Raw genomic sequence first — 26,489 nt, forward strand, 5'->3', positions numbered from 1 at the left:
ACCCGTCCGCTCGCCTCGTCCGATGGAGTCTGCGGCTCCAGGAATACGACATGACTGTCGTGTACAAATCCGGGCGCAAGCACTCTGACGCCGATTGTCTGTCCCGCGCCCCAGTAGATCCTTCCACCGACGCCTGTAATGGTGACGACGAATGGCGGTGTCAATGTGAGGTAATTTCTCCACGGTTAGTGCAGCTTCCTTCGGCGTCGCAGTGTCTCGGAGGCGAAGAAACCCATAATCAACGACCGCCTTAGGAAAGGCTGGCCTGAACCATAAAGCTCGTGATGCGGAAGGCAGCCGACGATCTTCAGATCGCGCCGCCTATGTACTACTTAAGCTCTGATTGGTTGAGGCTATTGACACGCATATGGGACGAGGCTGCGCCCACCGCTTTCATAAATGTGTGTCCTACATCAGGCCCATGTATGTTTTTATTATTGTGCGATGAGGTGAAACAGGATCTTGGTTTGGGCTACTTGGTAACAGATTTTTAAGTAGATGAAATAAACACATTATAATATAAATATAATAATGTAAAATTTATATTACATATTGTAACGAAGACAGGACCGGCACAGATCACAGTTTCAGCGAAGTTCAGCGCACAGCAGAGAACTCACAAGATGGCTGTCCGAACCACACACCCACTTCGTCTTCGTCCACCGGCACACGCACACTTCGTCTTCATCGTCGGCGCGCTCCCATGAGCACGCGCCAATACCCCCTCCATCAAAGCGGCGGCCCGACGCCGGAAACGAACACGTACGGCAAAGGTAATGTTCGGTATAGATGGCGGAGGGCAGAGAACACAGAGAGCTGTTAAGCCGGTAAAGCGGCGGGTTGCAGCATGTAATGGTAGGGCTTCATGCGCACCACGTGGACAGTCAGTCTCGGTCGGATGGCGCCGACGTGGTAAGGAGGTCGTGTCCCGCGGAACAACTTCGTATCTGACATCACTTATACGACGAACCACCTCATACGGACCGAAGTAGCGTCGGAGGAGCTTTTCGGAGAGTCCGCGGCGGCGCACAGGTGTCCACACCCACACAGAATCACCGGGCTCGTAACGAACGCATCGGTGTCGGAGGTTGTAGCGACCAGCGCCGAGTTGTTGTTGATGTCGAATCCGGCACCTTGCGAGTTGGCGGGCTTCTTCAGCCCGCTGGACGAATGTGTCAACATCAGCCTAGGGGCCGATGTCTCCGTCGTCGTGAGCAGCGGGTAGCATAGCATCCAGCATGGTAGTGACACACCGTCCGTAGACCAGCTGGAAAGGTGTAAGACGGGTAGTCTCCTGTTCTGCCGTATTGTAGGCGAAGGTTGCATAAGGAAGAACTTCGTCCCACGTGCCATGCTCAACGTCGACATACATAGCAGGCATATCTGCAAGCGTCCGGTTGAGGCGTTCAGTCAAGCCGTTTGTTTGGGGATGATAGGTTGTTGTTTCCCTGTGACTGGTGTGGGTGAGTTCGAAGAGAGATTGCATTAATGCCGCCGTAAAGGCGGTTCCACGGTCCGTGATGACGACTGATGGCGCACCGTGACGCAAGTCGATCGATGTCATAAAAAACTGAGCCACTTCTGCAGCACTAGCGTGGGGGAGCACCTGTGCCTCGGCGTACCGCGTTAAGTAGTCCGTCACCACAACAATCCATTTGTTCCCAGAGGAAGACAATGGGAATGAGCCCAGCAAGTCCATGCCCACTTATTGGAAAGGTGTTGTAGGCGGTGAGATGGGCTGGAGAAGCCCTGCGGGTTTAACTGGTGGTGTCTTTCGTCGCTGGCAGTCACGGCAGGTCCTCACATATTGCTGGAATGATGAGAGCAACTTTGGCCAGTAATACTTCGCACGAATGCGGGCAAACGTCCGCGTAACACCCAAATGGCCAGCCGATGGCTCGTCGTGGCAGGCGTGCAAGATTTCTGGACGGAGTTCGGATGGCACAACCAGAAGAAAGGTTTCCGTGTTATGGGCGAAGTTCCTCTTGTAAAGGACGCCATCTCGGAGACTGCAGGAACCCAAACCTCGAACGAAAAGCCGCGGAACAGTGACGTTAAGGCCCTCCAGATGCTCGATGAGCGGACGTAACTCTGAGTCAGCCCGTTGACGCCGGGCCATATCGGACGACGTGACGAGAGCAAAAAACGGGAAGTCGTCCTCCGTTTCGGCCGGAGCAACGTCGGCCGGTGCACGTGACAAACAATCGGCGTCATTGTGCTTACGGCCGCACTTGTACACTACCGTGATGTCGTATTCCTGGAGCCGAAGGCTCCATCTCGCAAGCCGTCCCGAAGGGTCTTCGAGGTTGGCTAGCCAGCATAACGAATGATGGTCACTTACAGCTCGAAACGGGCGACCATAGAGATATGGTCGGGACTTGCTAATCGCCCACACTACCGCAAGGCATTCCTTCTCTGTGGTAGAGTAGTTTGCCTCTGCTTTCGAGAGGTAGCGGCTGGCGTACGCTATGACTTTCTCGTTGCCGTCCTGCCACTGAACGAGAATAGCGCCGAGGCCAACATTGCTGGCGTCAGTATGAATTTCAGTGGCAGCTCGTTCATCAAAATGGGCGAGTATTGGGTCAGTTTGTAGGCGGCTGCGTAGCTCGTTGAAGGCAGCTTCCTGATCATCATGCCACACAAAAGATACATTGTCTCTAGTAAGCATTGTAAGGGGCACGGGAATTGTGGAAAAGTTTTCAACGAAACGTCTGTAATAGGCACAGAGGCCCAGAAACCTACGAACGGATTTTTTGTCGGTTGGGCGCGGGAAATGTGCCACAGCGGCAGTCTTCTCCGGGTCAGGACGGACTCCGGCAGCGCTTATCACGTGACCAAGAAAACTGAGCTCTTCGAAACCGAAGTGACAATTTTGTGGCTTTATCGTCAACTGTGCCGAACGGAGCGCCTGTAACACCATTCGCAGCCGGTTGAGGTGTTCCTCGAAGCTAGGAGCAAAAATGACATCATCAAGGTACACTAGGCATGTCTTCCATTTCAGCCCAGAAAGAACGGTATCCATCATGCGTTGGAAGGTTGCTGGCGGAGAACAGAGTCCGAAGGGTAGCACTTTGAATTCATAAAGGCCGTCAGGTGTCACGAACGCTGTCTTCTCTCTGTCCCTTTCGTCCACTTCGATCTGCCAGTAGCCATTCTTAAGGTCGAGTGAAGAAAAATATGTAGCGTCACGCAGTAGATCCAAGGCGTCGTCGATACGTGGAAGGAGGTAAACGTCACGTTTCGTGAGACGGTTCAACTTCCGATAATCGACGCAGAATCGCAAGGTGTTATCTTTTTTCTTCACCAATACCACAGGCGAAGCCCAGGGGCTCGTGGACGCCTGTACTACGTCGTCTGCAAGCATTTCTTGCACTTGGGATCGTATAGCCTCCCGTTCCATCGGCGACACTCTGTACGGGTGTTGTTATATGGGGCTAGTCTCCTCGTTGACGATGATGCGGTGTTTGGCTACAGGGGTGCGCCCTACCTTTGATATTGTGGCGAAGCACTCTGCGAAATCTTGAAGGAGCTCTAACAAGCGCTGCTTCTGACCCACCGACAAGCCGGGATTAATGTCCACGGTAGACAGAACGGCTGCTGCATCGCGTCCGTCCGGCGACGGTAACTACAGAGCACATAATTCTGCGGGCTCAACGAAGTCGGCAACGTATGCGACGGCCGTTCCTTTCGCAATAGGCTGGAACTCGGTTCCGAAGTTGGTGATCAAGAGTGTCGCAGAGCGATCCCGTAAGCGAACAAGCCCTCTTGCAGCGCAGATTCCTTTCGCGAGTAGAAGGCTACCGTTTCTCTCTGGCATAACGTCTCGATCACCGGACGAGTCACTTTGCACGGGGACCATCATGCTGCACCGCGGAGGCACCGTCACGTCATCAGCAGCAATACGCAGGGCGGGCATCCTGGAGTCGTCTGGGTCGGCTCTTTCAATTGCTTGCGTCGGCGAAAACGTCACGCGCGGCTCTTTTAAATTGATAACGGCGCCGTTAGCCTGTAAAAAGTCCAGGCCGAGAATGGCATCGCGCGAACAGTGAGGTAGAACAACAAAGTCACAAACGTAAACAAATCCGTCGATTGTGACTCTCCCCGTACACCGGCCAACAGGGGTGATTAGGTGCCCACCAGCTGTGCGAATCTGAGGCCAAGTCCATGCGGTTAAAACTTTCCTCAGTTCCTTTGCTAGCTCGTTGCTCATAACCGAATAGTCCGCTCCCGTATCAACCAATGCCGTAACTGCTAAATCGTCGATATCGACCGGTAAGTCCGAAGCTGCACATCCTCTGTGATCGTCACGTGTCCTCGTTTGATAGCCGTCGTCTGGTCGGGAACGCGATGGAGGATGTTCGGCTGTTCGCTTGTCAGCGGCATTACCTCCGCAGGCCGCTGGGTCTAGTTTCCCCGGCAAGGACTCGGTGAGCGGCTGAAACGGCTTGTCGAAGGACGGGGACTCGGCGAACGATAGCGGGTAGAGGTTGGTGGGCGGTAGTCAGGACGAGGGAAATCAGTGTGATCCCGGCGCGTTGAGAGGTGCTCCTCAATTTCGCGGGGCCGTTCGCCATTGAGCGGACAGGGGACTCGTGAATGAAATCCACGAATTCCAGCTCGGCGATAAGGGCACCACCGCAAGATATGACCAGCCTCACCGCAGTGGTAACAAAGGGGCCGCTGGTCAGGTGCCCGCCACACGTCCATGTTCCGCAGCCTCGCTTCGGCCAACACAGGGACCGGCGGGGGCCGTGGCTGGAAAGCAGATGGGCTTGCGCTCCAAGGGGTGAGGTCGCAGTTCTGCCGGAGTACCGACGCGTACGTCTGGCGTGGGGGCGTCGGTGTAAGGGCAGCAGGGGCAACATGTTCAGGGACCGCCTGCTGCACTTCCTCTCGGATAATTTGTGCTCACGACGGACACTGCGGCTGCGACTGGGCAGCCGCAATGTATGAATTAAGTATATATTATAAATGAATAGAGCCATCGGAACTACATTTCCGTGAATGGGACTTGAGAAGCCCGGGAGTTCAAGACTGTACAAAAATCTATATTGCTGAGTTTCTTTGGTAGCATTCTGTAGGTTTTAGTGTACAGCATATCGAAAACCAATAAAACCATAATCAGCGCCCCTGCGTGATTAAAATGTCGCCCAGGTAGGCCCGATACCACAAAATACATGCCAATCTATATCCATCCACTTGCCGGTGGTGCAACGACTCCCCCCCCCCCTCTTATCATCTAACCTGGGGCTGCCTATACAGCTTGGTGGTTCCTAAATTCCCATATACCACTGTGACGCAGCGGCAGTAAGCTCTGTCTAACGGAAGACCAGCTCAAGCTGATTAAACGGACCTGTGCGGTAGCCACGGCGATAGGACTCCCGGACAGAGGAGTCTCTGCCGCTATGCTGGTCAACATTTAGGTCAACATTTTTCTTCTCCTCCTCCTGCCTGAGGGCACGAACTTATCACCCAAAGTGATCTGCGATCTTTGATGAACCAGCGGAAAGGACAACGGATAAGTAGAAGACCAATTAGTTAGAGAGCAAGTGTTACTGGAATCGAAGTGTTGCATATGTTCTCAGTACGTCATGTGTGGTCGAGTTGGAACGGGCAGTTTTAAACGGGTGATCTCGAGAAAGGGCAGACGGTTGGGGGTGAAGAGAAGGGCTTGGTTTGGGCAAGTTGGTAGAGGATCGCATCGTCATCACCCTGTACTTTGCCTAGAGAGAGGTTGAAATGATTAATTTCTACTTGCTTGGCGATAAGCGTTCAGTCTGTGATCACTCAGCCGAAAATGAATAAGTACGCCAGAAAACGACTTGGGCTGGAAAAACGTTATTTAGAAATGTGGGCTAGTTACGTTAGAAAACAGTCGTATCGGAGCACTCACCAAAACTTCCTCGCTGTGGTTGTCATCGGGTGAGTAGCGCTCGAATCCTTTCAACAGCTCGCCCGTGAGGATGCCCAGAGGAGGCTTGGGGTAACGCTTCTCATACCAGTCGTTGTAGAGGTAGAGGTTGGCCAGCGCCAGCAAAAGCAGGGTGACTTGGAGGGTACGCGTAACCATGGGAGAGCGTACACTCTTGTTCAGGGCACGTGACATCCGCCTCAGGCGAGACACACGAGCTGGGCTGCCAACTGGTGCCTTCGGCGGAGAGGAAGCCGCCTGCGTAGGCTTGCGTGGAAGAACGAGTGACGGGTCAGACACGGGGCCATTTGATGCCTCACGCACAAGTCGAGACCCCACCGTAAAATGGATACACCCCACGTAGGACATTTCTATTGCGTAAGCAATACTACGACAGGTTTTAGCCTTTCGCGTAGGGGCGGCGCGAGGCACGGCGCACTACAGCTGCAGCCGCGCCGCTGCCGAGTGGAGGCGCTGGCGTCGCCGCGCTCTCGCCAGCTGTGCAGTGTGGAGAGGAAGCTGGAGAAAGGGGGGGAGGGGTATAAAAGCGTTCGTGTTTTCCAAGTCTCTTACTAAGAGGTGGTGAGGAAGCGTGGCTACGGCCACTTATCCGTTTTTCTCAGCCAGCGTCCGCTTCGGCGGACGCGGTTGTTGCTGCGACGCGCGTCTTTTCTTTTTCTCTTTCCTCTGATCTTTTAGCTCTCCTCTATCTGCACATGGCAGCGGTGGTGGCTCGGCTCGAGCCAGTTGGCAGGCCCGTGCAATTTCTTTTATGCGAAGCATACTAGCCGCACAACCGAGCTCTTCCTTGCTGCGCCGCGCGCTGCCGCGTAGCTACCACTTGACTTACATCGGCGCACCACGTGATATGACGTCACAACAGCTGTGAAAGCTGGGGCTCAAATCGTGCGCTCGCTTGCGGACGCGCAGCCTCCACCGGCGGCCTAACTCCCGCTCCTTCCGCTAGGGGCGCTGACGTCACAACAGCTGTGAAAGCTGGGGCTCAACTCGTGCGCTCGCTTGCGGACGCGCAGCCTCCACTGGCGGCCTAAAACCGCTCCTTCCGCTAGGGGCGCTGACGTCACAACAGCTGTGAAAACTGGGGTTCAACTCGTGCGCTCGCTTGCGGACGCGCAGCCTCCGCCGGCGGTATGCTTCGCATCCTAGGCTTAACCATAAGCTAAGCCAGGCCATTTTTTTTCATCCTTCTCTCAGTCGCAACAACAACAAGACTCTTACTGGAACATCTGTCCTCGCTCCGGCGAGCGCGGCTTCGGCCGCTTATCTTTTTTCAGCAGCGTCCGCTCCGGCGGACGCAGTTGTTGCTGCGACGCGCGTCTTCCCTTTTTTCTCTTTCCTCTGATCTTTTTAACACTCCTCTATCTGCACGTGGCAGCGGTGGTGGCTTGGCTCGAGCCAGTAGGCAGGCCCGTGCAATTTCCTTTTCATCCTTCTCTAGTCACAACAACAACGTCTCTTTCTCTGTCCCTGTTTTTTTGCGCTTGTACGTGTCTGCTATGAACCAACTAGCCCAAAGGTGTGTGCTCCTGAGTGTAAAATGCGTTCTCTCGTTCGCCCACTTGCCGGCTCAGTCGTCGGACGCTTATCTGTTCTTTCAGCCAGCGTCCGCTTCGGCGGGCGCAGTTGTTGCGACGCGCGTCTTTTCTCTTTCCTCTTATCTTTCAACTTTCTTCTCTCTGTCGGCGGACGCGGTTGTTGCGACGTGCGTCTTTTCTCTTTTTTTTCTCTTTCCGCTATCTTTCAACTCCCTTCTATCTGCACATGGCAGCGGTGGTGACTCGGATTGAGCCAGTCGGCGAGCCCGTGCACTTCCCTTTTCATCCTTCTCTCAGTCGCAACACAACAACACGGCTCAGTCGTTATGCCGCCTGATGAACAGAAAGAGAGGTTACGTCGGCTTGACGAAGCCAGGAAACGACAACGGGCTTCGGAGACGGATGAAGAACGCGAACAGCGCCTTGCTAAGCGGCGCGCTCAAGACGCTGCTAGACGGGCTTATGCAACGTACCAAGTTGACGAAAGCTAAACCCCAGCTAATTTTTTCTTTAAAAAACACAATGGTTTTGGTTTGGTTTATCGGGGTTTAGCGACCCAAAGTGACTCAGGCCATGAGGGACGCCGTAGTGGAGGGCTCCGGAAATTTCGACCACCTGGGGTTCTTTTAACGTGCATTGACATCGCACTGTACACGGGCCTCTAAAATTTCGCCTTCATCGAAATTCAGCCGCCGCGGCCGGGATCGAACCCGCGTCTTTCGGGTCAGCAGCCGAGTGCCGTAACCACTGAGCCACCGCGGCGGGGCTAAAGAACGCAATGGTACAGGTAACCCCGCAAACTTGGTGGTTTAGGTTAGGTTTATCGCGTTTAACGTGCCAGAGCAACTCAGGCTATGAGAGACGCCGTAGTGAAGGGGTTCGGAAATTTCGACCACTAACGTTCTTTAACAATCAAACTTGGTGGGTATTCCATATACCAGTCACGTTTTATAGGTTCCCAAAAGTGCAAAATTTTCAGATAGGTATTTCACAGCACAGCTACTCTGCAGGCCGGATAAGTTGACTTTGCGCTCCGCTAGGCCATCATGTTGATGAAGTTCAGGGCATCTCAGTTCGGAAGAATAGCAGTGCTTAGCGTTTGATGGCTAAAGGGTGAATGAAGACATTGAGTGAAATGTAATGACTTTTCATAGATGTCAGTGATATAAACATCGGTTTAGAAGTTATAAATTAAAGCCCACGTAATAAGAGTCATAAGTAGTAAGTGTTAAAATTAGTTCTATAAAATGGAAATAAAGTAATTGAAGATTGGAAATGGCGCACAAAAAAAAAGAGTTGAACCTTGAAGTTCATAAAGTAACATGGATGAAGTTGAGCATAGTAGTGTTCTGGGCCAGTTGGTAAAGCATGTTTAAGGGAGGCGTAGCGCGAAAAAAGACAGGGACGAGAGAGACACAAGACACAGGATCAGCGCTGGTCCTGTGTCTTGTGTCTCTCTCGTCCCTGTCTTTTTTCGCGCTACGCCTCCCTTAAACATGGATGCAGGTTGCGTAGTAGAGCGGACACAGAAAGAACGACGCGCAGCGCGAATGCTGTGCTGGTTACAGTCGTTCGAAAAACAGGTGGTTTGAAAAAATATCAGCGATCGAAAGTACAGCGTAGAAAAATGCCCTCAACATGGTATCAAGCTGCTATCCGTTGAGGAAGAAATTCTTGAAAAGTGGTTGGTCTGAAACAATCGCTGCCGTCAAGGTCGAGAACTAAAAAAATTGACTGTGGTAACCAATGGCCATCCCGAGTAGAATTGCGGAAGCAACGGCGCGGCAAACGCAGCGGCGGCGGCATCTCAGAAGGCAATTTGACTGTCTGAAGTGCGTAGAGGCGAAAGCGTTTTCCGCACCACTTTGACTGCCTCTGTGGCACTGGTGACGTCACCACTGGATGACATCTCACATAATCAAGTACTAATTACTAAGTAATGAAAAATTACTATGTAATGGCTAATTACTAATTAATGACTAAATACTAAATAACTGTTAATGACGCTTAAGCTTCGCCTTTAGGAGTGGAATGCGACAGCGTGTTGTAGCGCTGCCAAAGAGTCCACGGAACGCGACCACCCATTCGGCACGATGCCTTGAATTTTGAATGGAACGCTTTTTTGACGAAAGGAAATGGCGCAGTAATTCTTTGTCGTCTCGGTGGACACCTGACCTGCACCGTACAGGAAGGGAGGAAGTGGGAGTGAAAGAAGAAAAAGGGGCCGTAATGAATAAAATGAAAACTATTTGAGGAAAAGAAATTACGCAGTAACTGTCTCACATATCTCTGTGGACACCCGCCATCCGTTTGCAGAGCAAGGGAGGAAGTGGGAGTCAAAGAATAACGAGAAAGAGGGGCCGTAATGAAGAAAATAAAAATTGTATTTGAGGAAAAGAAATTACGCAGTAACTGTCTCATACACGCTCCTCGAGCATGGGCAGTTGGGACTCTCCGGGGCTCCGCAAAATCGCTGACATCTAATGTAGTGTTGTTTGGGCAACAAAAAATATGAATGCTTTATTATTTCAGCGTAAATTGATGACGAAACGAGTATTCAGAAATTTTCGCCGTTTTCATGATTGCAATGGAAAGGCCTGTTCTCGATGAACTTATCATAGCGAACCGTCGCAAAATCAAGCAACGCGAAAATCCTGCGTAGCACTAAACCTTCTACAGGACGCGTGTAGTCTGGTGAGCTCATGGTGAGCCCGTAACAGTGCAATGTACTTTGCAGTATCAAAAAAGCTTGCAGGAAAACTTGGGCAATGAAAGCGAAAAGGGATGATTGCGACTCACCCGCCTGAACAGGAACCACATCTTCGAGCTTTTCTTGCTGAGGTGTTGCAACTTCGAAGTGGGAAACTGCGAAGCGTACGAACGGAATCCCGAAAGTCTGAAGCTTTCCGCTAGCCAGGAATGGTTCTAAATCAGTGAATTTAGAAAGCAGAGCTTCCAGAAAACTGACAGCTTCTTCTAGAACGCCATCCACGAGCGCGAGGCTTTGAGCCAGTGCTGGTTAGTATTCTGGAGACGAAGATGCGCGCGTGAAATCGGCCGGTTCTTTTCTTTTTCATCGCTTGAAATATATTGGTTGGTCTTAACCAACCGGGCGGCCGGCCCCACGGACCCAGACGCTCTTGCCGAGGCTCCCCAGACCTTTGCCAAAATTACCAACCTCTACAGAGAGATGAGACGCCAGTTCCCGCCTCCACACCCCGACTTGAATCGAGCGCAAGCCACCTTGCTACGCAGGTTGCAGACACACTCCATCCTTAGCCATTCTAGAATTTCACTCATCACGGACGGGGAATACGACCCCGTCTACCAAAATTGTTACCAGGGAGAAATCACCACCCAGGCTGACATCCTCTGGGGTTGCGCGGGAAATCCGCCCCCTCGAACCCTACTGCCAGCTCCCTCCGAAGACGGATGGAACCAACTCCTCAGAAGGCCAGACAAGAGCATCCAACTGGCACTCATTTCGTGGGCCCAGGAAGTCGCCCCCACCTGGGGGCCACACCAAGCCCACCTGCCGTAAATTCCGCCAATCTATGGCAATAAAGTTGTTTCTCTCTCTCTCTCTGTCGTTCGCCCTGTTTATGGCATTTATCTTTTTCCGCCAACTTGTTGCCTATGGTTATAGTGACACGTTACAAAAACTGTTGAATTTTCTCTAATCGCTGTCCATGAATTTCGTTGCTCTCACAGCAGATAAGTAAGCTAATCTGCAATGGGGACTGTAGCATCTGAATCTGATATCTAACATATCCTGTGCCAGATTTCCAACGTGCTTAGGTACAATAACCTTTATCACATTGCCATGTTTTAAATAGGATTGTTCAATAGCAGTTGGCAATGACCTTTCAAGATAAATAATAAATTTTGTTATCATCTTCGTCTTCATAAGCCACGTCAGCAGCGCCATCATGACCAGCGCTAAGTTTATGGTATCGCATGGTATGAGCATGAGAGAGCAATACAGATACAGTCGAGCCCACTTAAAGCCTCAATTATAACGAACTCTTGCGCATTACGAATGAAGAGGGATCTACCGTCAAAATATGCATTAGGACTATGTCATTGAATCTCAGATAAAAAATTCATGGGGCACTTTGACTGTCTAAAGTGCGTAGAGGTCCGCACCACTTTGACTGCCGCTGTGGCACTGGATGACGGCACTTCACCACTGGATGACGTCACCAGACAAATGACAAATTACTAATTAATGGCTAACTATTGATTAATGACTAAATACCAAATAACTGTTAATTAATGACGCTTAAGCTTCGCCTTTAGGAGTGGAATGCGACCGCGTGTTGTAGCGCTGCCAGGGAGTCCACGGAACGCGACCACCCGTTCGGCGCGATGCCTTGCCCTCTGAATGGAACGCTTTTTGAGGAAAGGAAATGGCGCACTAATTTTCTGTCCCCTCGGTGGACAGCTGAACCGCACCGTACCGGAAGGGAGAAAGTGGGAGTGAAAGAACAAAGGGAAAGAGGGGCCGTAATGAAGAAAAAAATGGCTGTGGTTTAGCTCTTGTTAAACCTTGAGGATTGTGCAATGTATTGCTGTGCGAGCTACATTGCCCACAGTCTCGCCTTTTCGCGTGCTCTTGCATGACCATACTGTGCATGCGCGGTGAGCAAGTGACGTCACTACGCACAGCTGGCGCCTGCTTCTAATCGCGGATGTCCCGTCCCCTGTCTCCCAAAGCCTGCGTGCCGGGGACGGGGAGTAGGGGGCTTCCTTATCTGGCGGAAAATAAAGTTGTTATCATCATCATCATCATAGGGCGTGCCTCGCCGTGCGCGGTCGCCTTCCTTTCCTTAAAATGATCGCAGTGCAAAACGCTGACAACGCCAACGCCAGTAAACACAACGAACGCCGATGGCATATGACTTCAGCGCCGCGTTTTTGGCCCAACCTTGTCAATGCCAACGCGTGCAGCGCACACCTGTCAGTACCGCCACAGCTTAAAGCATGGTTGAGGTGTCCAGTGTTCCAAGAGAGCAGTTATGCCCCTTCCCACTGGGTGTCCACCGAGATGTGGACCCCTCGCCCTCACCTCACGCTGCGTATATCCTGGCATAGCAGAGCATAGCAGAACTAAGATGCGCAATCGCTAGTACGCATCAGAGAGGGAGAGAGAGGAAGACTGTCGGCGAGGCGATGGAGGCGCACGGCGGCTCCTGCGGCGGACTCGGCGCGCCAGCTGTGCGCCGTGTGACGTCATCCGATCCTCGCGCATGCGCAGCTTGGCCTTTCCAGAGCTCCGCGAAATGGCTCGGGGACTAGCGTTGTGTTGCTTTCGCAACAAAATGAAAATTGTATTTGAGGAAAGGAAATTACGCAGTAACTGGCTCACATATCTCGGTGGACACCCGTAATGCGTTTATAGAGGAAGTGGGATTGAGAGAAAAAAGAGAAAGAGGGCCCGTAATGAAGAAAATGAAAAATTCAGGGGGCACTTTGACTGTCTAAAGTGCGTAGAGGCGAAAGCGTTTTCCGCACCACTTTCAGTGCTTCTGTGGCACTGGTGGCGCCACATGTAATTGAGTACTAATTACTAAGTGATGACAAATCACTAATTAATGATTAATTACTGATTAATGCCTGAATACTAATTAACTGCTAATTAAGCTTAAGCTTAGGCTTCGCCTTTAGGAGTGGAACGCGACAGCGCGTTGTAGCGCTGCCAGGGAGTCCACAGAACGCCACCACCCGTTCGGCGCGATGCCTTGCCGTTTCAACGCAACGGTTTTTGAGGAAAGGAAATGGCGCAGTAAATCTCTGTCATCTCGCTGGACACCTGAACTGCACCGTAGAGGAACGGAGGAAGTGGCAGTGAAAGAAGAAAGACGAAGATGGCCCGTAATGAAGAAAATGAAAATTGTATTTGAGGAAAGAAAATTACGCAGTAACTGTCTCACATATCTCGGTGGACACCCGTCAAAATTCAGCGGGGGGGGGGGGGGGTGAACTTTTTTGACCTAAAGTGTGGTCACTGATGTATGGTTAAGATGTTAAGCTTCGCCTCTAAGAGTGGAACGCGAGAGCGTCTTGCAACGCTGCCAGGGAGTCCATAGAACGCCATCGCCCATTCGGTTCTACGCCTCGCTCGTCGGTAAATTGGTTTTTGATTTTTGTTTTGTTTTTGTGGGGTTTAACGTCCCAAAGCGACTAAGGCTATGAGAGACGCCGTAGTGAAGGGCTCCGGAAATTTCGACCACCTGGGGTTCTTTAACGTGCACTGACATCGCACAGTACACGGGCCTCTAGAATTTCTCCTCCAAAGAAATTCTAGCCGCCGCGGCCGGGATCGAACCCGCGTCTTTTGGGTCAGCAGCCGAGCACCATAGCCACTGAGCCACCGCGGCGGCAAATTGGTTTTTGAGGAAAGGCAATGTATTTCTCTCTCATATCTCGGTGGACACCTAAACCTCGCCGGAAGGGAAGGGAGGAGGATGGCAGTGAGCAAAGACACCGTATTCACTAGACGTGCCTTTGTTCATTCCAAACCATCGAGCTGGCATGGAGGAGTGGATAGCATGCTCGTCTCGCACTCCGAAGACCGGGGTTCGATTCCCGAGCTCGACCAATTTCTTACTAGGTTTTATTTATTTATATGGCCTGACTAGAGAAGTTAATTAGGCTAATTATTTAATTAAGCAATTAACTAAGCTCAGTCTCACTTACTTGGAGCATCACTATATGGTCCCTTCAATTGGTTGCATGGTTACTAGCCAAAGTACAATTGGCCCCTGTTTAAAATTGGCGCACTGTGACGTCACGACCGTTTCGACCAACTGAAAAGCGTGACATTCTCTGTCGACAACTGCTGCTTACAACGATGAGACATTAAAGGCTTTCGCCTTAAAATTGTATTTGAGGAAAGGAAATTGCGCAGTAACTGTCTCACATATCTCGTTGGACACCCGTCAAAAGCGTGACACCTTTGCTGTCAAGCTTCTGCTGAAAGAGGCCGCCGCGGTGGCTCAGTGGTTACGGTGCTCGGCTGCTGACCCGAAAGTCGCGGGTTCGATCCCGGCCGCGGCGGTTGAATTTATTTGGAGGAGAAATTCCAGAGGCCCGTGTACTGTGCGATGTCAGTGCACGTTAAAGAATCCCAGGTGGTCGAAATTTCCGGAGCCCTCCACTACGGCGTCTCTCATAGCCTCAGTCGCTTTGGGACGTTAAACCCCATAAACCAAACCTTCTGTCGACAACGAGGAGGCATGTGTGAGCAATGCCGCGGACTCCGTATCTATGTAGCTTGGAAAGAAGGATGAAATGATTTACAAGATCAAACGCTTTCGTAAAGTCGATATAAATGCCTGCTATAATCTCTCTTTTGCTAAAAGCTTCTAAAATGATCTCTTTTTGTGCTACAAGGGCCGTCTCTGTTGATCGGTGCCGTCTGAAACCATGCTGAAAGTCAGAATACAAACTGTGTTGCGAAAAAAATGAAGAAATTCTTATGTGTAATATTTTTTCGATTCCCTTTGAGAAAATAGGTAATATGGAAATTGGACGGTAATTGCTTAGTGTACCTTTATCCCCATGTTTAAATATGGGTATTACATGAGCGACCTGCATTTCTTCAGGAAATATGCCTGTAGATAAAATTAGGTTATAAATATGAGTGATAACTGGACAGATTAGGTCAAGAACGCACTTTACCGGGATCACCTGCATGCCATTTGAGTCTTGAGCTTTACTGTTTTTTATAGCATTCATGGAAGAATAAACTTCTGAGCAGTTTGTGGGTGCAAGAAATAGTGACTGACTGCTGTACATTTCCGGCAGATACCGGTCAAAGTTGTCCATACTATTATTACTACAAACCTTAATCTGATTAGATTGTTGAATGAAAAGAGTATTGAAAGCGTCGGCTAGTTCCTTGCCAGAAATGCACACTCCATGGTGCTGGAAATTATCAGGAAACGCCTCTGAGCCATCACCTGAGAGCAGGGGTTTCAGTTTTCGCCAGACTACATCTGACCGCAGAGTAGTCTCGTTCCAGAAAATGTTAAGAAAATAAAAATTCTTAGCTGCCTTTAACTTTGAGTTTAGGCTATTTCTATATGCCTTAAAAACAGAAAAATCATCGCTACTGTTGTTCTTTATGAATCGAGCATATAATGCATTCTTGCGTTTAATCATGCTCAACAATTCATGCGTTAGCCACGTCTTGCGCGCTTTCGATGGTTTTTTTACACGACACAAAGGAAAGTGGGCATCATATATGAATCTGAACACAGCTATGAAATTAGAGTATGCAACATCGCTACTTGTTGCTTTGTAAACGGTGTTCCAGTTTTCTTGACTAATCGCAAAACGGAAAGATTCAAGATTGGTGGGAGTGATGATCTGAACAAGATTGTTTTCTTTACATTTTTTTCTTTTTATTTGACGAGCCTTGTCAGCTAGCATAAATATTCCTGAATGGTCGCTGATACCAGTGTATACTGTATCCGCGGTTATTGTCTCAGTATTAATGTTTGTGATGAACACATCCAGCAAAGAACTGCTATCTTGAGTGACACGCGTGGGTTCAGTTATAACATTTGTGAAACCATATGACTGTATTAAAAGCTGAAATTCTTTCTGGCAGTGCGTAGGTGTAAGCATGTTAACATTCAGGTCTCCTCCCAGATAAAGGTCCAGACTGTTAACTAAAGTGTGTTCTAGAATTCTGCTAAAGAAAGCCAGAAACTTAGTAAAATCACCAGAAGGTGGTCGGTACATGACCACAAAAATGCTTTTTTGGTTGCTCAGGGTCAGCGCCTCATAATCAGAATTCATCTGGCAGAAATCTTCCAAAATTTCAACAACAAGATCATTTCTTATCAAAAGGCTGATGCCACCGCCACGTTTGCTCTTACGATAGCGCGAAAAGCAGTGATAGCCAGGCGAGCTAAACACGCGTGATTCTTCGGTGTACCAGGTTTCGGTCAGCATGATTGCTGTGAGCGATATACCAAAGCTCTCCACCAAAAGTGCTAGTTCGTCTTCTTTATTTGCGGCTGAACGGACGTTTTGATGAAAAAGTGATATGGCAGAAGTTTTCTTTTCTACCACGGATTTAATCTCAGAAGGATGAAGTCCCATGGTGTGGAAAAAAAGCAAGCAAGTTTAAGCGCATGTGTACTCAGACAATTTTGGACAAGTCATCAACATGGTTGATAGGGATTACTGGTGCACCATCTAGCTTCCGGACGAAGATTTGCCCGTTCTTAATCCATGTATACTTATATTTGAGTTCTTTTGTCTTAGATTTGGTCGCACCGAACAACCGTTTCATTGACGGGCAAAGGTGTTCGTTCACAAAGATTGGAACCACAGGTTCCATCTGCACGTCCTCTGTTGTTAGTCTCTGCTTTCTTGCCTTCTCGAGGAACGAGTCGCGCTTGTCCCTGCGGGTGAACTGGATGACAATGTTCGGCGCAGTGTCATTATTGGCTGTGCGAACACGGTGGCAGGCCTGAATGTCCGTGTTTTCAAGAGGTACGCCAATAGCTGTTCCCAGTGTCTTTGTAAGGTCAAGAATGTTCTCATTTGCTGCCAATGGCAGCCCCTTCACTTCTACATTCGTGCATCGTGAGTGTTGCTCAGTTTGTAGTATTCTGGAGTCATAATCCTTCAGCTGTTTTAGAAAGGACTTGCGCTCTTCTTGCAGAGTCTCTACAGTCTCTTGAAGTGTTTTGTTTTCCTCTTTTATGCGATTGACAGACTCTTTCATGTCTTCATAGTCCTGATTGATGTAGGCTAGGCTGTTTTTGATATCTCTAATTTCTTTCCTCAGGTCACGGTCAAAGGTTTCTCTGAGATCCTTGAGCTCCTGTTTCAGCTCACGCTTAAGATCCTCGAACATCTTTGCAAGTTCCTTCGTCATGATTGGCGGGCGACAATAGTAAAAAGACAGTCGCTAACAACAACAATAGATACTGTCAGAGATGCGCGAGACAAATGAAGGCACTACATGTCAGAAAAAAAAACAAGCACAGGTGTTCAATAACAGTTGGCAGCAGCCGGGTAGCGGGCTTCAGACAAGTAAAAAAAAAATCAGATCAGATCAGTAAGCTCGTACTGACTAACCTGGAAAATGCAGGCGACGAATTTTAGCCGTCTGTCGTTTCCGCTACCGCTGCTGCCAATGAGCCGAGGTGCCGATGGTCCGGGAATATGTAGCCGCTGTGTCGCTGACGTCACTTGTTAATCTTCCTGGGAAGAGGTGACGTAGACGTGCTTCCGAGATCGTTGTAAAAGCGCGAAACCGTCAGCGTGGCTTCTTCAATATGGGTGGAGGGGGGCGGTACCTGGAAAATGCAGGCGACGAATTTTAGCCGTCTGTCGTTTCCGCTACCGCTGCTGCCAATGAGCCGAGGTGCCGATGGTCCGGGAATATGTAGCCGCTGTGTCGCTGACGTCACTTGTTAATCTTCCTGGGAAGAGGTGACGTAGACGTGCTTCCGAGATCGTTGTAAAAGCGCGGAACCGTCAACGTGGCTTCTTCAATATGGGTGGAGGGGGGCGGTACCTGGAAAATGCAGGCGACGAATTTTAGCCGTCTGTCGTTTCCGCTACCGCTGCTGCCAATGAGCCGAGGTGCCGATGGTCCGGGAATATGTAGCCGCTGTGTCGCTGACGTCACTTGTTAATCTTCCTGGGAAGAGGTGACGTAGACGTGCTTCCGAGATCGTTGTAAAAGCGCGGAACCGTCAGCGTGGCTTCTTCAATATGGGTGGAGGGGGGCGGTACCTGGAAAATGCAGGCGACGAATTTTAGCCGTCTGTCGTTTCCGCTACCGCTGCTGCCAATGAGCCGAGGTGCCGATGGTCCGGGAATATGTAGCCGCTGTGTCGCTGACGTCACTTGTTAATCTTCCTGGGAAGAGGTGACGTAGACGTGCTTCCGAGATCGTTGTAAAAGCGCGGAACCGTCAACGTGGCTTCTTCAATATGGGTGGAGGGGGGCGGTACCTGGAAAATGCAGGCGACGAATTTTAGCCGTCTGTCGTTTCCGCTACCGCTGCTGCCAATGAGCCGAGGTGCCGATGGTCCGGGAATATGTAGCCGCTGTGTCGCTGACGTCACTTGTTAATCTTCCTGGGAAGAGGTGACGTAGACGTGCTTCCGAGATCGTTGTAAAAGCGCGAAACCGTCAGCGTGGCTTCTTCAATATGGGTGGAGGGGGGCGGTACCTGGAAAATGCAGGCGACGAATTTTAGCCGTCTGTCGTTTCCGCTACCGCTGCTGCCAATGAGCCGAGGTGCCGATGGTCCGGGAATATGTAGCCGCTGTGTCGCTGACGTCACTTGTTAATCTTCCTGGGAAGAGGTGACGTAGACGTGCTTCCGAGATCGTTGTAAAAGCGCGGAACCGTCAGCGTGGCTTCTTCAATATGGGTGGAGGGGGGCGGTACCTGGAAAATGCAGGCGACGAATTTTAGCCGTCTGTCGTTTCCGCTACCGCTGCTGCCAATGAGCCGAGGTGCCGATGGTCCGGGAATATGTAGCCGCTGTGTCGCTGACGTCACTTGTTAATCTTCCTGGGAAGAGGTGACGTAGACGTGCTTCCGAGATCGTTGTAAAAGCGCGGAACCGTCAACGTGGCTTCTTCAATATGGGTGGAGGGGGGCGGTACCTGGAAAATGCAGGCGACGAATTTTAGCCGTCTGTCGTTTCCGCTACCGCTGCTGCCAATGAGCCGAGGTGCCGATGGTCCGGGAATATGTAGCCGCTGTGTCGCTGACGTCACTTGTTAATCTTCCTGGGAAGAGGTGACGTAGACGTGCTTCCGAGATCGTTGTAAAAGCGCGGAACCGTCAGCGTGGCTTCTTCAATATGGGTGGAGGGGGGCGGTACCTGGAAAATGCAGGCGACGAATTTTAGCCGTCTGTCGTTTCCGCTACCGCTGCTGCCAATGAGCCGAGGTGCCGATGGTCCGGGAATATGTAGCCGCTGTGTCGCTGACGTCACTTGTTAATCTTCCTGGGAAGAGGTGACGTAGACGTGCTTCCGAGATCGTTGTAAAAGCGCGGAACTGTCAGCGTGGCTTCTTCAATATGGGTGGAGGGGGGCGGTACCTGGAAAATGCAGGCGACGAATTTTAGCCGTCTGTCGTTTCCGCTACCGCTGCTTAAGTCGTACCTTGGAAATAGAACTCAGTACGTTGACATAAATGGCAGTAAATCTTCCGTGCTGGCTGTATCAACTGGAGTCCCGCAAGGAAGCATACTTGGGCCACTGTTATTCATTATCTATGTCAATGACATTGTTCGATGCACAGACAGCGCTCAGTTTGTCTCGTACGCAGATGATACGACGCTTTTTGTTAAGGGCAAGACAGAAGCAGACATTGAATTGCTGTCGAATAAAGCGCTTGGCGATTTACACCAATGGGTTAACGCAAACTGTTTAAGGATAAACCCGTCTAAAACACAAGCAATTTTATATTCACCAAAAGGAAAACATCAGCTGACTTCATTGAATCTACGTCTAGGTACAGATCGCATCCAAATAGTCGATACAGTGAAAATACTTGGTGTTCATTTCTCAAAGCATTTAACTTGGAACAAACACGTTGAGTACCTTCAATCGAAAATATCAAGTGCTGTTGGTGTTATTGCGAGACTGAGAGAAATTTTGCCTACCAAGGTTAAAATTATTCTCTATAATTCCCTAGTATTATCTCTTCTTCAGTACTGTATTATTGTCTGGGGCACGACTGGTATGACTGACTTAAAAAAACTGCACTTACTTAAAAAAAAAGCAGTTCGGTATATCGCTAATGTGTCTTTTTTGCACCACTCGGCCCCCCTTTTTGAGAAATATAATGTTCTCCCAGTGTTTTGCCTATATAACTATAGGTTAATGCTAATATATAAATCTTTTGTGAAAGAAAAAAGTAATTTTTTAATATCTTTAGCCCAACTACAAGAAAACGCCAGACCTCGCCTTACGAGGCACAAGGAAAAATGGCTTGTACCTACACCTCGCACCTCATACCAGACGCAATCTTTGAAATATATTACTCCCACATTACTCAATAGTTTAGAGTCGTCGAATTTCGATCCAGCATACGAACCTAAACATACCATTAGTCTGTTCTGTCGGCAGAAATTATTATAGTTGTCTTAGATCTTGTAATGTGAGACGTTTTCTGCGCTGTAATTATTGTACCCATGTCCCTTGTAGAAATTTACTGTCGCTTCAATTCGTTACATACTGTGTCCAGAATGTCCAACACATTGTACTTCATCTATTTTTTCTTTGTTTTCTTTTTTTTTCTGTGTTTGAAGCGTTACAAACTGTTGTTTGCCTTGCAATGTTGAATTTGTATTTATTTGTTGCGCTTGAACTATATTGCCTCTGTAATATGTATCTGTATTTATTTTTCCTTTGTTATGGTGATGTTGTTTCCGACACGCTGCAGTGCCACCATGTAGGGGGCCGGGGCCCCTGTCAAGCTGTTTTTACAGCTTTTAGTCCCGGCTCCTACCTTTTCGAGAGGAAAGGAAATAAAGAGAGAAATGAAATTAAAGGCTTTCGTCTTCAAATGAAACACCATGGCCGCACCACACGGTTATAACAAACCAAGAGGCGCCATAAACTCGACCCGCAGTCGACAAAGCCGCGCTTCCTGCCAGGGTGACGAAGAAAGCGCATCTGCCAGTTCTCGAGTCGAAGAAGATGGCCACACACACGCACACTCACACACACGCACACGCACGCACGCACGCACACACACGCACACGCACACGCGCACACACACGCACGCGCACGCACACACACGCACACGCACACGCACGCACACGCACACACACTCACGCGCACGCACACACACGCACGCACACGCACACGCACGCACGCACACTCGCACGCACGCACACGCACACACACGCACGCACACACACGCACGCACACACACACACACACACGCACGCACACTTTTTACAGGAAAAGCCACTTTAGAAAAAATAACTTCAGATCCTCAACATCGATGACATATATGAAAAGTTATGAAATTATATTGTAGCTGCCGCACACCCAGCTATTCCTCAGTCTTCAGGAGTGTTGCTTCAAAACCATAAAGTTTGGTCAACAAAACACTGCAAGGAAGCAAAGAAACAACAAAATAGAGTTTGGGCTAAATTTCGTAGGTACCCGACGCAGGAGAACGTCTTAAGTTTTATAAAAGCCAGAGCTAAAGCTCGGTGCGTCCGTCATAGAGCCGAGAAAGCATCATGACAAAGTTACATCTCATCTATAATCAGCCAGGTCACATACAAAAAAAAAATGTGGCAGCAGGTTAGAAAAAAAATGCCAGTTTCTTACTGTTGAATTGGTAAATTCGTGATTGAGGAAAGGAAATGGCGCACTATCTGTCTCACTTATCTGGATGGACACCTGAACCGCGCGTAAGGGAAGCGAGGAAGGTGGGAGTAAAAGAAGGCAGAGAGAAAGAGATGCCGTAGTGGAGGTCTCCGGAATATTTTCGACCGCCTGGGGATCTCTAACGTGCACTGACATCACACAGCACACGGGCGCCTCTTGTGTTTCGCCTCCATCGAAACGCAGCCGCCGCGGTCGGGTTCTAACCCAGTTACTCCTGACTCGCATGCTCCCCTGAAAAATCCGAGGTGCTCAGAGTCTACAGACAAGGGTATGATCTGCAAAACTCCATAGATATTCTACATAGGGGCCGCTTAAGAACGTGGGTGGCGCTGGTGAACACTCCCAAGGTTAGGTTATTTGTAAACATAAATACCCCCGAAGGTTTGACAGCCGTCGCCGTAGCTCAGCGGCAGAGCACCGGACGCGTAATTCGGAGGTCGTGGGTTCGGATCCCACCGGCGGCATGTGGTTGTTTTTCTTCTGCTTTTCTAATCAATTAGCTTTAAGCGATAGCATATTCAGTAATATAAATTGATCAACACCACAAAATAAATAAATAAAATTAAAAAAAAATCCCCTGTGCCCCTTGGTTTCTGTGGCTGTTGGCTTTTCTCATATTTATAACGAGCCCCTCATTCCCCTTTCCTCGTCTACTTAATTGCTTAACGGGGGCCTCGGTTCTGGCAGCCATGATGCCTTAGGAAGCATAAGAGGGTTCTCAAACAGCTTCCACCCTCGCCGTTCGATGACGTTCTACGTCACATCGGCGGTAACTCAGGACGTGCTATGTCCGCCGCTTAAGAACGTGGGGGGCGCTGCTGAACACTCCCAAGGTTAGGTTATTTGTAAACATAAATACCCCCGAAAGCAGAAGGTTTGACAGCCGTCGCCGTAGCTCAGCGGTAGAGCACCGGACGCGTAATTCGGAGGTCGTGGGTTCGTATCCCACCGGCGGCATGTGGTTGTTTTTAGTTCTGCTTTTCTAATCAATTAGCTTTAAGCGATAACATATTCAGTAATATAAATTGATCAACACCACAAAATAAATAAATAAAATTAAAAAAAAAAATCCCCTGTGCCCCTTGGTTTCTGCGGCTGTTGGCTTTTCTCAAGGTGTACTTAGGTGGAGCGCAACTACTCCTGCTTGAGTGAGAGGAATACTAATTTCATTAACGGGCCAAGAATCTAACCAAAACTGCGATTCCTCCCCTGTTCGTTCTAAACGAGTGTAAGAATATAACTGGTAACCTGGCAGCGAGAACTGCAATAACACGTCTGACAAAGCGTTTACTTCCATGAGAGCAACAACGTCAAATATTGAGTGTAAAGGGGGAGTTAGCGCACAAAAATGGTCCCAGTGTTTCCGTATGCGGTGACTATTAACATGAGAAAACTGAAATGAATTGTCTGTGTGATACTAAAGAACTTCCAGACTTCAGAAAAATCGGAACACTTCACAAAACCTATGTCAGTCATGGTTATGTTAGTTTTTCAAGATGGCTGTGGCTAGAGTTCCGTCCAGACGGAACTACAATTTGCGCTTGAGTTCCGTCCGGACGGAACTACAATGTGAGCTATAGCTCCGTCCAGACGGAACTGCATGTAGCGATGGGGTTCCGTCCAGACGGAGCTGTATCTCACACCATACAGTTCCGTCCAGCATTATCTGCCACAAGAGTTATGTCTAGACGGAATTAAAGCTGGCGTTAGGGATTGGGAACCCAGTTTGCTAGCAGACTTTTGCATGTTTATTTAAAAAAGTGGCAATCTTGTTCCGCCTAATGTCTGACCGGATATTCTGCTGCATCATTTGATTTTCCAAGCAGTCAGTGAGAAATGACAATGATCGAGTTTTGGCTTGGGTTTGTTGGTGCGTTTGCGTAATGCTTGTTGACCGTTTGTGTACGTCTTAGTCTTTTTGGCGCTTCGTCATCTTGCAGCACAAACAGCGAAAGGGCTTCACATCACTTAGCAAAGAGTTCCTGCACTCTGCTGCTAAGTGTCATTTTATCGATCCTGCATGCGTGCACGGAAGCTATACCTTCGAGGATGTAACTAAACGCAGTACGCGGACAGATATTTTGGTGCCGTATACATGCGTAGAGAGAACATCTGGATACAGCTTTGTCAACTGGTTACTCCAGGGGCAAAGAAATGCTTTATGTGGGTAGAAATCACTCGTTTTGTATAGTATGGACAGTACGGACATTAGACAGTTTTAGTTTTGCGTACGTAGAACCTTCACGCACGAGAGAGAGAGAGAGGGACTCTTTAATGAAATACAGAGAATTTGGCCGGCGTTTAAAAATTGCTGGCACGCTACTCTGCGTAGGGAGGGGAATTTGGGAGGTAAAGACAGAAGGAGAGCAGTGTGGAAGAAGTAACAAAAAACAAAAAAAAGAAACGAAGATAAAACGCGGCCATGAAATGGGTACTAAGGATTCAACGGCGAGTATTGATGTAACCTATGGAATGATGGACTGCATAGTCCGACAAAATGGGCTGACGAAGTTCACTGCATGAAGAATGCATGAAGGTAACGTGCAAGTGAATTACGTGAGCAGTCTGCGTAGCGTACGCTCGTGTCGCTTCGTACAGTTTTAGCTACACGTACGGGACGCACACTGTGTAGATCTCCCATAGAACCTAAAAAATGCGATAGCATGTTGTGCCACGCCATCTAGTACAGATAAAGAAAACTAATTTTGTTTAGTCGAGCTGCTTGGGGTGGAGCCAGGCCAAGCCACAGTGCGGGCGCTAAATACTTTCCCCCTTTCTTCTGACAAAAGTTGAGCAATTTCATTCCACCGAACTGTATGTTGCATGTTATCTTCAAAGGGATTACATTCTTTTACGTTCCGCAGCATATTTAAATCATTGCTCTTCGAGAAGCGAAGGCGCGCTAGTGTCCCACTCATGTTGACGACGTGTGCGTATGGAGTCAAAACGTGCACCGTTTTGATTTTCCCGCTGACTGTGCCGAGGGTCTCGCGATATCCCGTGAGGTTTTAGCTTCGCGTGGTCTCGCGAGACCGTCGGCACAGTCGTTGCTATGACGACCACAAACGCTTCTCCGTCAGGCTTAGTAGTTGCTGAAACGGCTTTCTATGTGGAAAACAAAAGCTGGTTCTCATCTAAAACTTCATGCGAGAGCAAGAATGGACCAACTGAAGGCAAATACAGCAGTTTACAGCACGATACCACGTCGAGGGATTAGCGACGAAGCTGTTATCATTGCGAAGCGGGCGGGCAGGGCGCCGCCATCTTGCCAACGCCACGTACGCAAGCAACGTGAAGACCGCAACGCAAAGATCCGAATGTCACGTACGTCCGTGCGACCCACGCAGACACTTCACATTCTGCGCACGCGTACTGGTGACCCGTAAGCGCTTTACTTACGTGAAGCTTCTACGTACGTGAAACTAAAACTGTCTATTGTATGGACGGAACTCTAGCTGCAGTAAATATTCCGTCTGGACGGAACTGCACCAGCAGCAAATGTTCCGTCTGGACGGAACGCTAGACACTTCGTTTCAAAGATCCGAAAACTTGTTGATGCGAATGAGAGGTGTGCCTTCGGAATGTTTTGCAAGGACCTTCCCATTTTTGGTTCAGACAAACTCAAAAACCCTTTTCTTTGCCCCGAGACCTTCCTAGTCGGAACAACTCGCGATTAATCCGAGACAGGTTATCGTTAAAACAGCCGAGGAGACTGATCGTCTTGCACCAAATCAGGAAGGCCCTTCCGAGCCCCGAGCCATTCCTGCGGAACAAAAATTGACTGAGTTTGCACTAGAGTCCGTGGCATATGGTCGCCTCTGGATGGCAGCCGATGGACTGCTGAGATATCTGCTGGCTGAAAATCGGTTATGTTTAGCTTGCCTGCTAAGGTACTTAAGAAAGAGTGCATGCTTTCATCGGATTTGACTGGAAGGCCACGAATCTCGAAGTTACATCTTCTGCTGAATCGATCAAGATCATTTAACTCCCCACTCATCCTGTCAGTCACCTGTGTCTGAGAAACTACTGTTAAAGACAGCGATTGAACTTGTGATCGAAGGTCGGCAAGTACAGCCTGATTAGTGGTCACTGTAGCAAGCACAGAGTCATACCGCGACGAAATAAAATCAATAGCGGACGGTATGTCTTCGATTGCTGAAGCAACTTTTTCACTAGTTTCCTTGACCAACAATACTTCTTCAATTTTCTCAATCAGTGCTGACACAGTGGTAGTCAAAGAATCTAGTTTCACATTGAGAGCAGAGAGTTGCTGCGAGACGAACCACCATCAGGGTTGGATGCTACGTCAGGTTGCTTCACCGAATCATCCTTGCATGAAGGATACTTCCACGTTTCGCGTGTTACTGTACTCATCTTCTTGTTGGAGTTATCAGTAACTGACGAGCAGTTTTTACCCAGATGAAATTCGCCTTGACAGATACAGCAGGTTATAAATTTTCCATCTTTCAGTATGCCTTTGAACAAGTACACAAAGAAGACATGGTGCAGTCGGCGGGAAAACTTGAAAAGTGATGAATTACAACAGGTGTAACCAACACTCACGTTCCAAAAGCGAAGCAAACATTTAGACCAGGACAAAAGTTTGCCGCTGACAGCAACG

The 26,489-nt window shown here is 49.2% G+C and overlaps 1 protein-coding gene across 1 annotated transcript in view; it reads right to left on the bottom strand.

Annotated features, from left to right (window-relative positions):
• The window catches only part of LOC149326773 (uncharacterized), a 35,884-nt gene extending 18,519 nt beyond the window's left edge, over positions 1-17,365 (bottom strand). The window contains exons 1-2 of the mRNA XM_089564671.1: positions 16,859-17,365; positions 5,894-6,178 (exon numbers count right to left, since the gene is read on the bottom strand). Of these exons, the coding sequence (XP_089420797.1) occupies positions 5,894-6,178; positions 16,859-17,365 (792 nt within the window). The remainder of the gene's footprint in view (positions 1-5,893; positions 6,179-16,858) is intronic.
• Between the last annotated feature and the right edge of the window lie 9,124 nt (positions 17,366-26,489).

Source organism: Amblyomma mixtum, chromosome 10 (assembly GCF_055824585.1).
Source record: "Amblyomma mixtum isolate Tamu chromosome 10, ASM5582458v1, whole genome shotgun sequence".
In the NCBI taxonomy this organism is placed as follows: Eukaryota; Metazoa; Arthropoda; class Arachnida; order Ixodida; family Ixodidae; genus Amblyomma; species Amblyomma mixtum.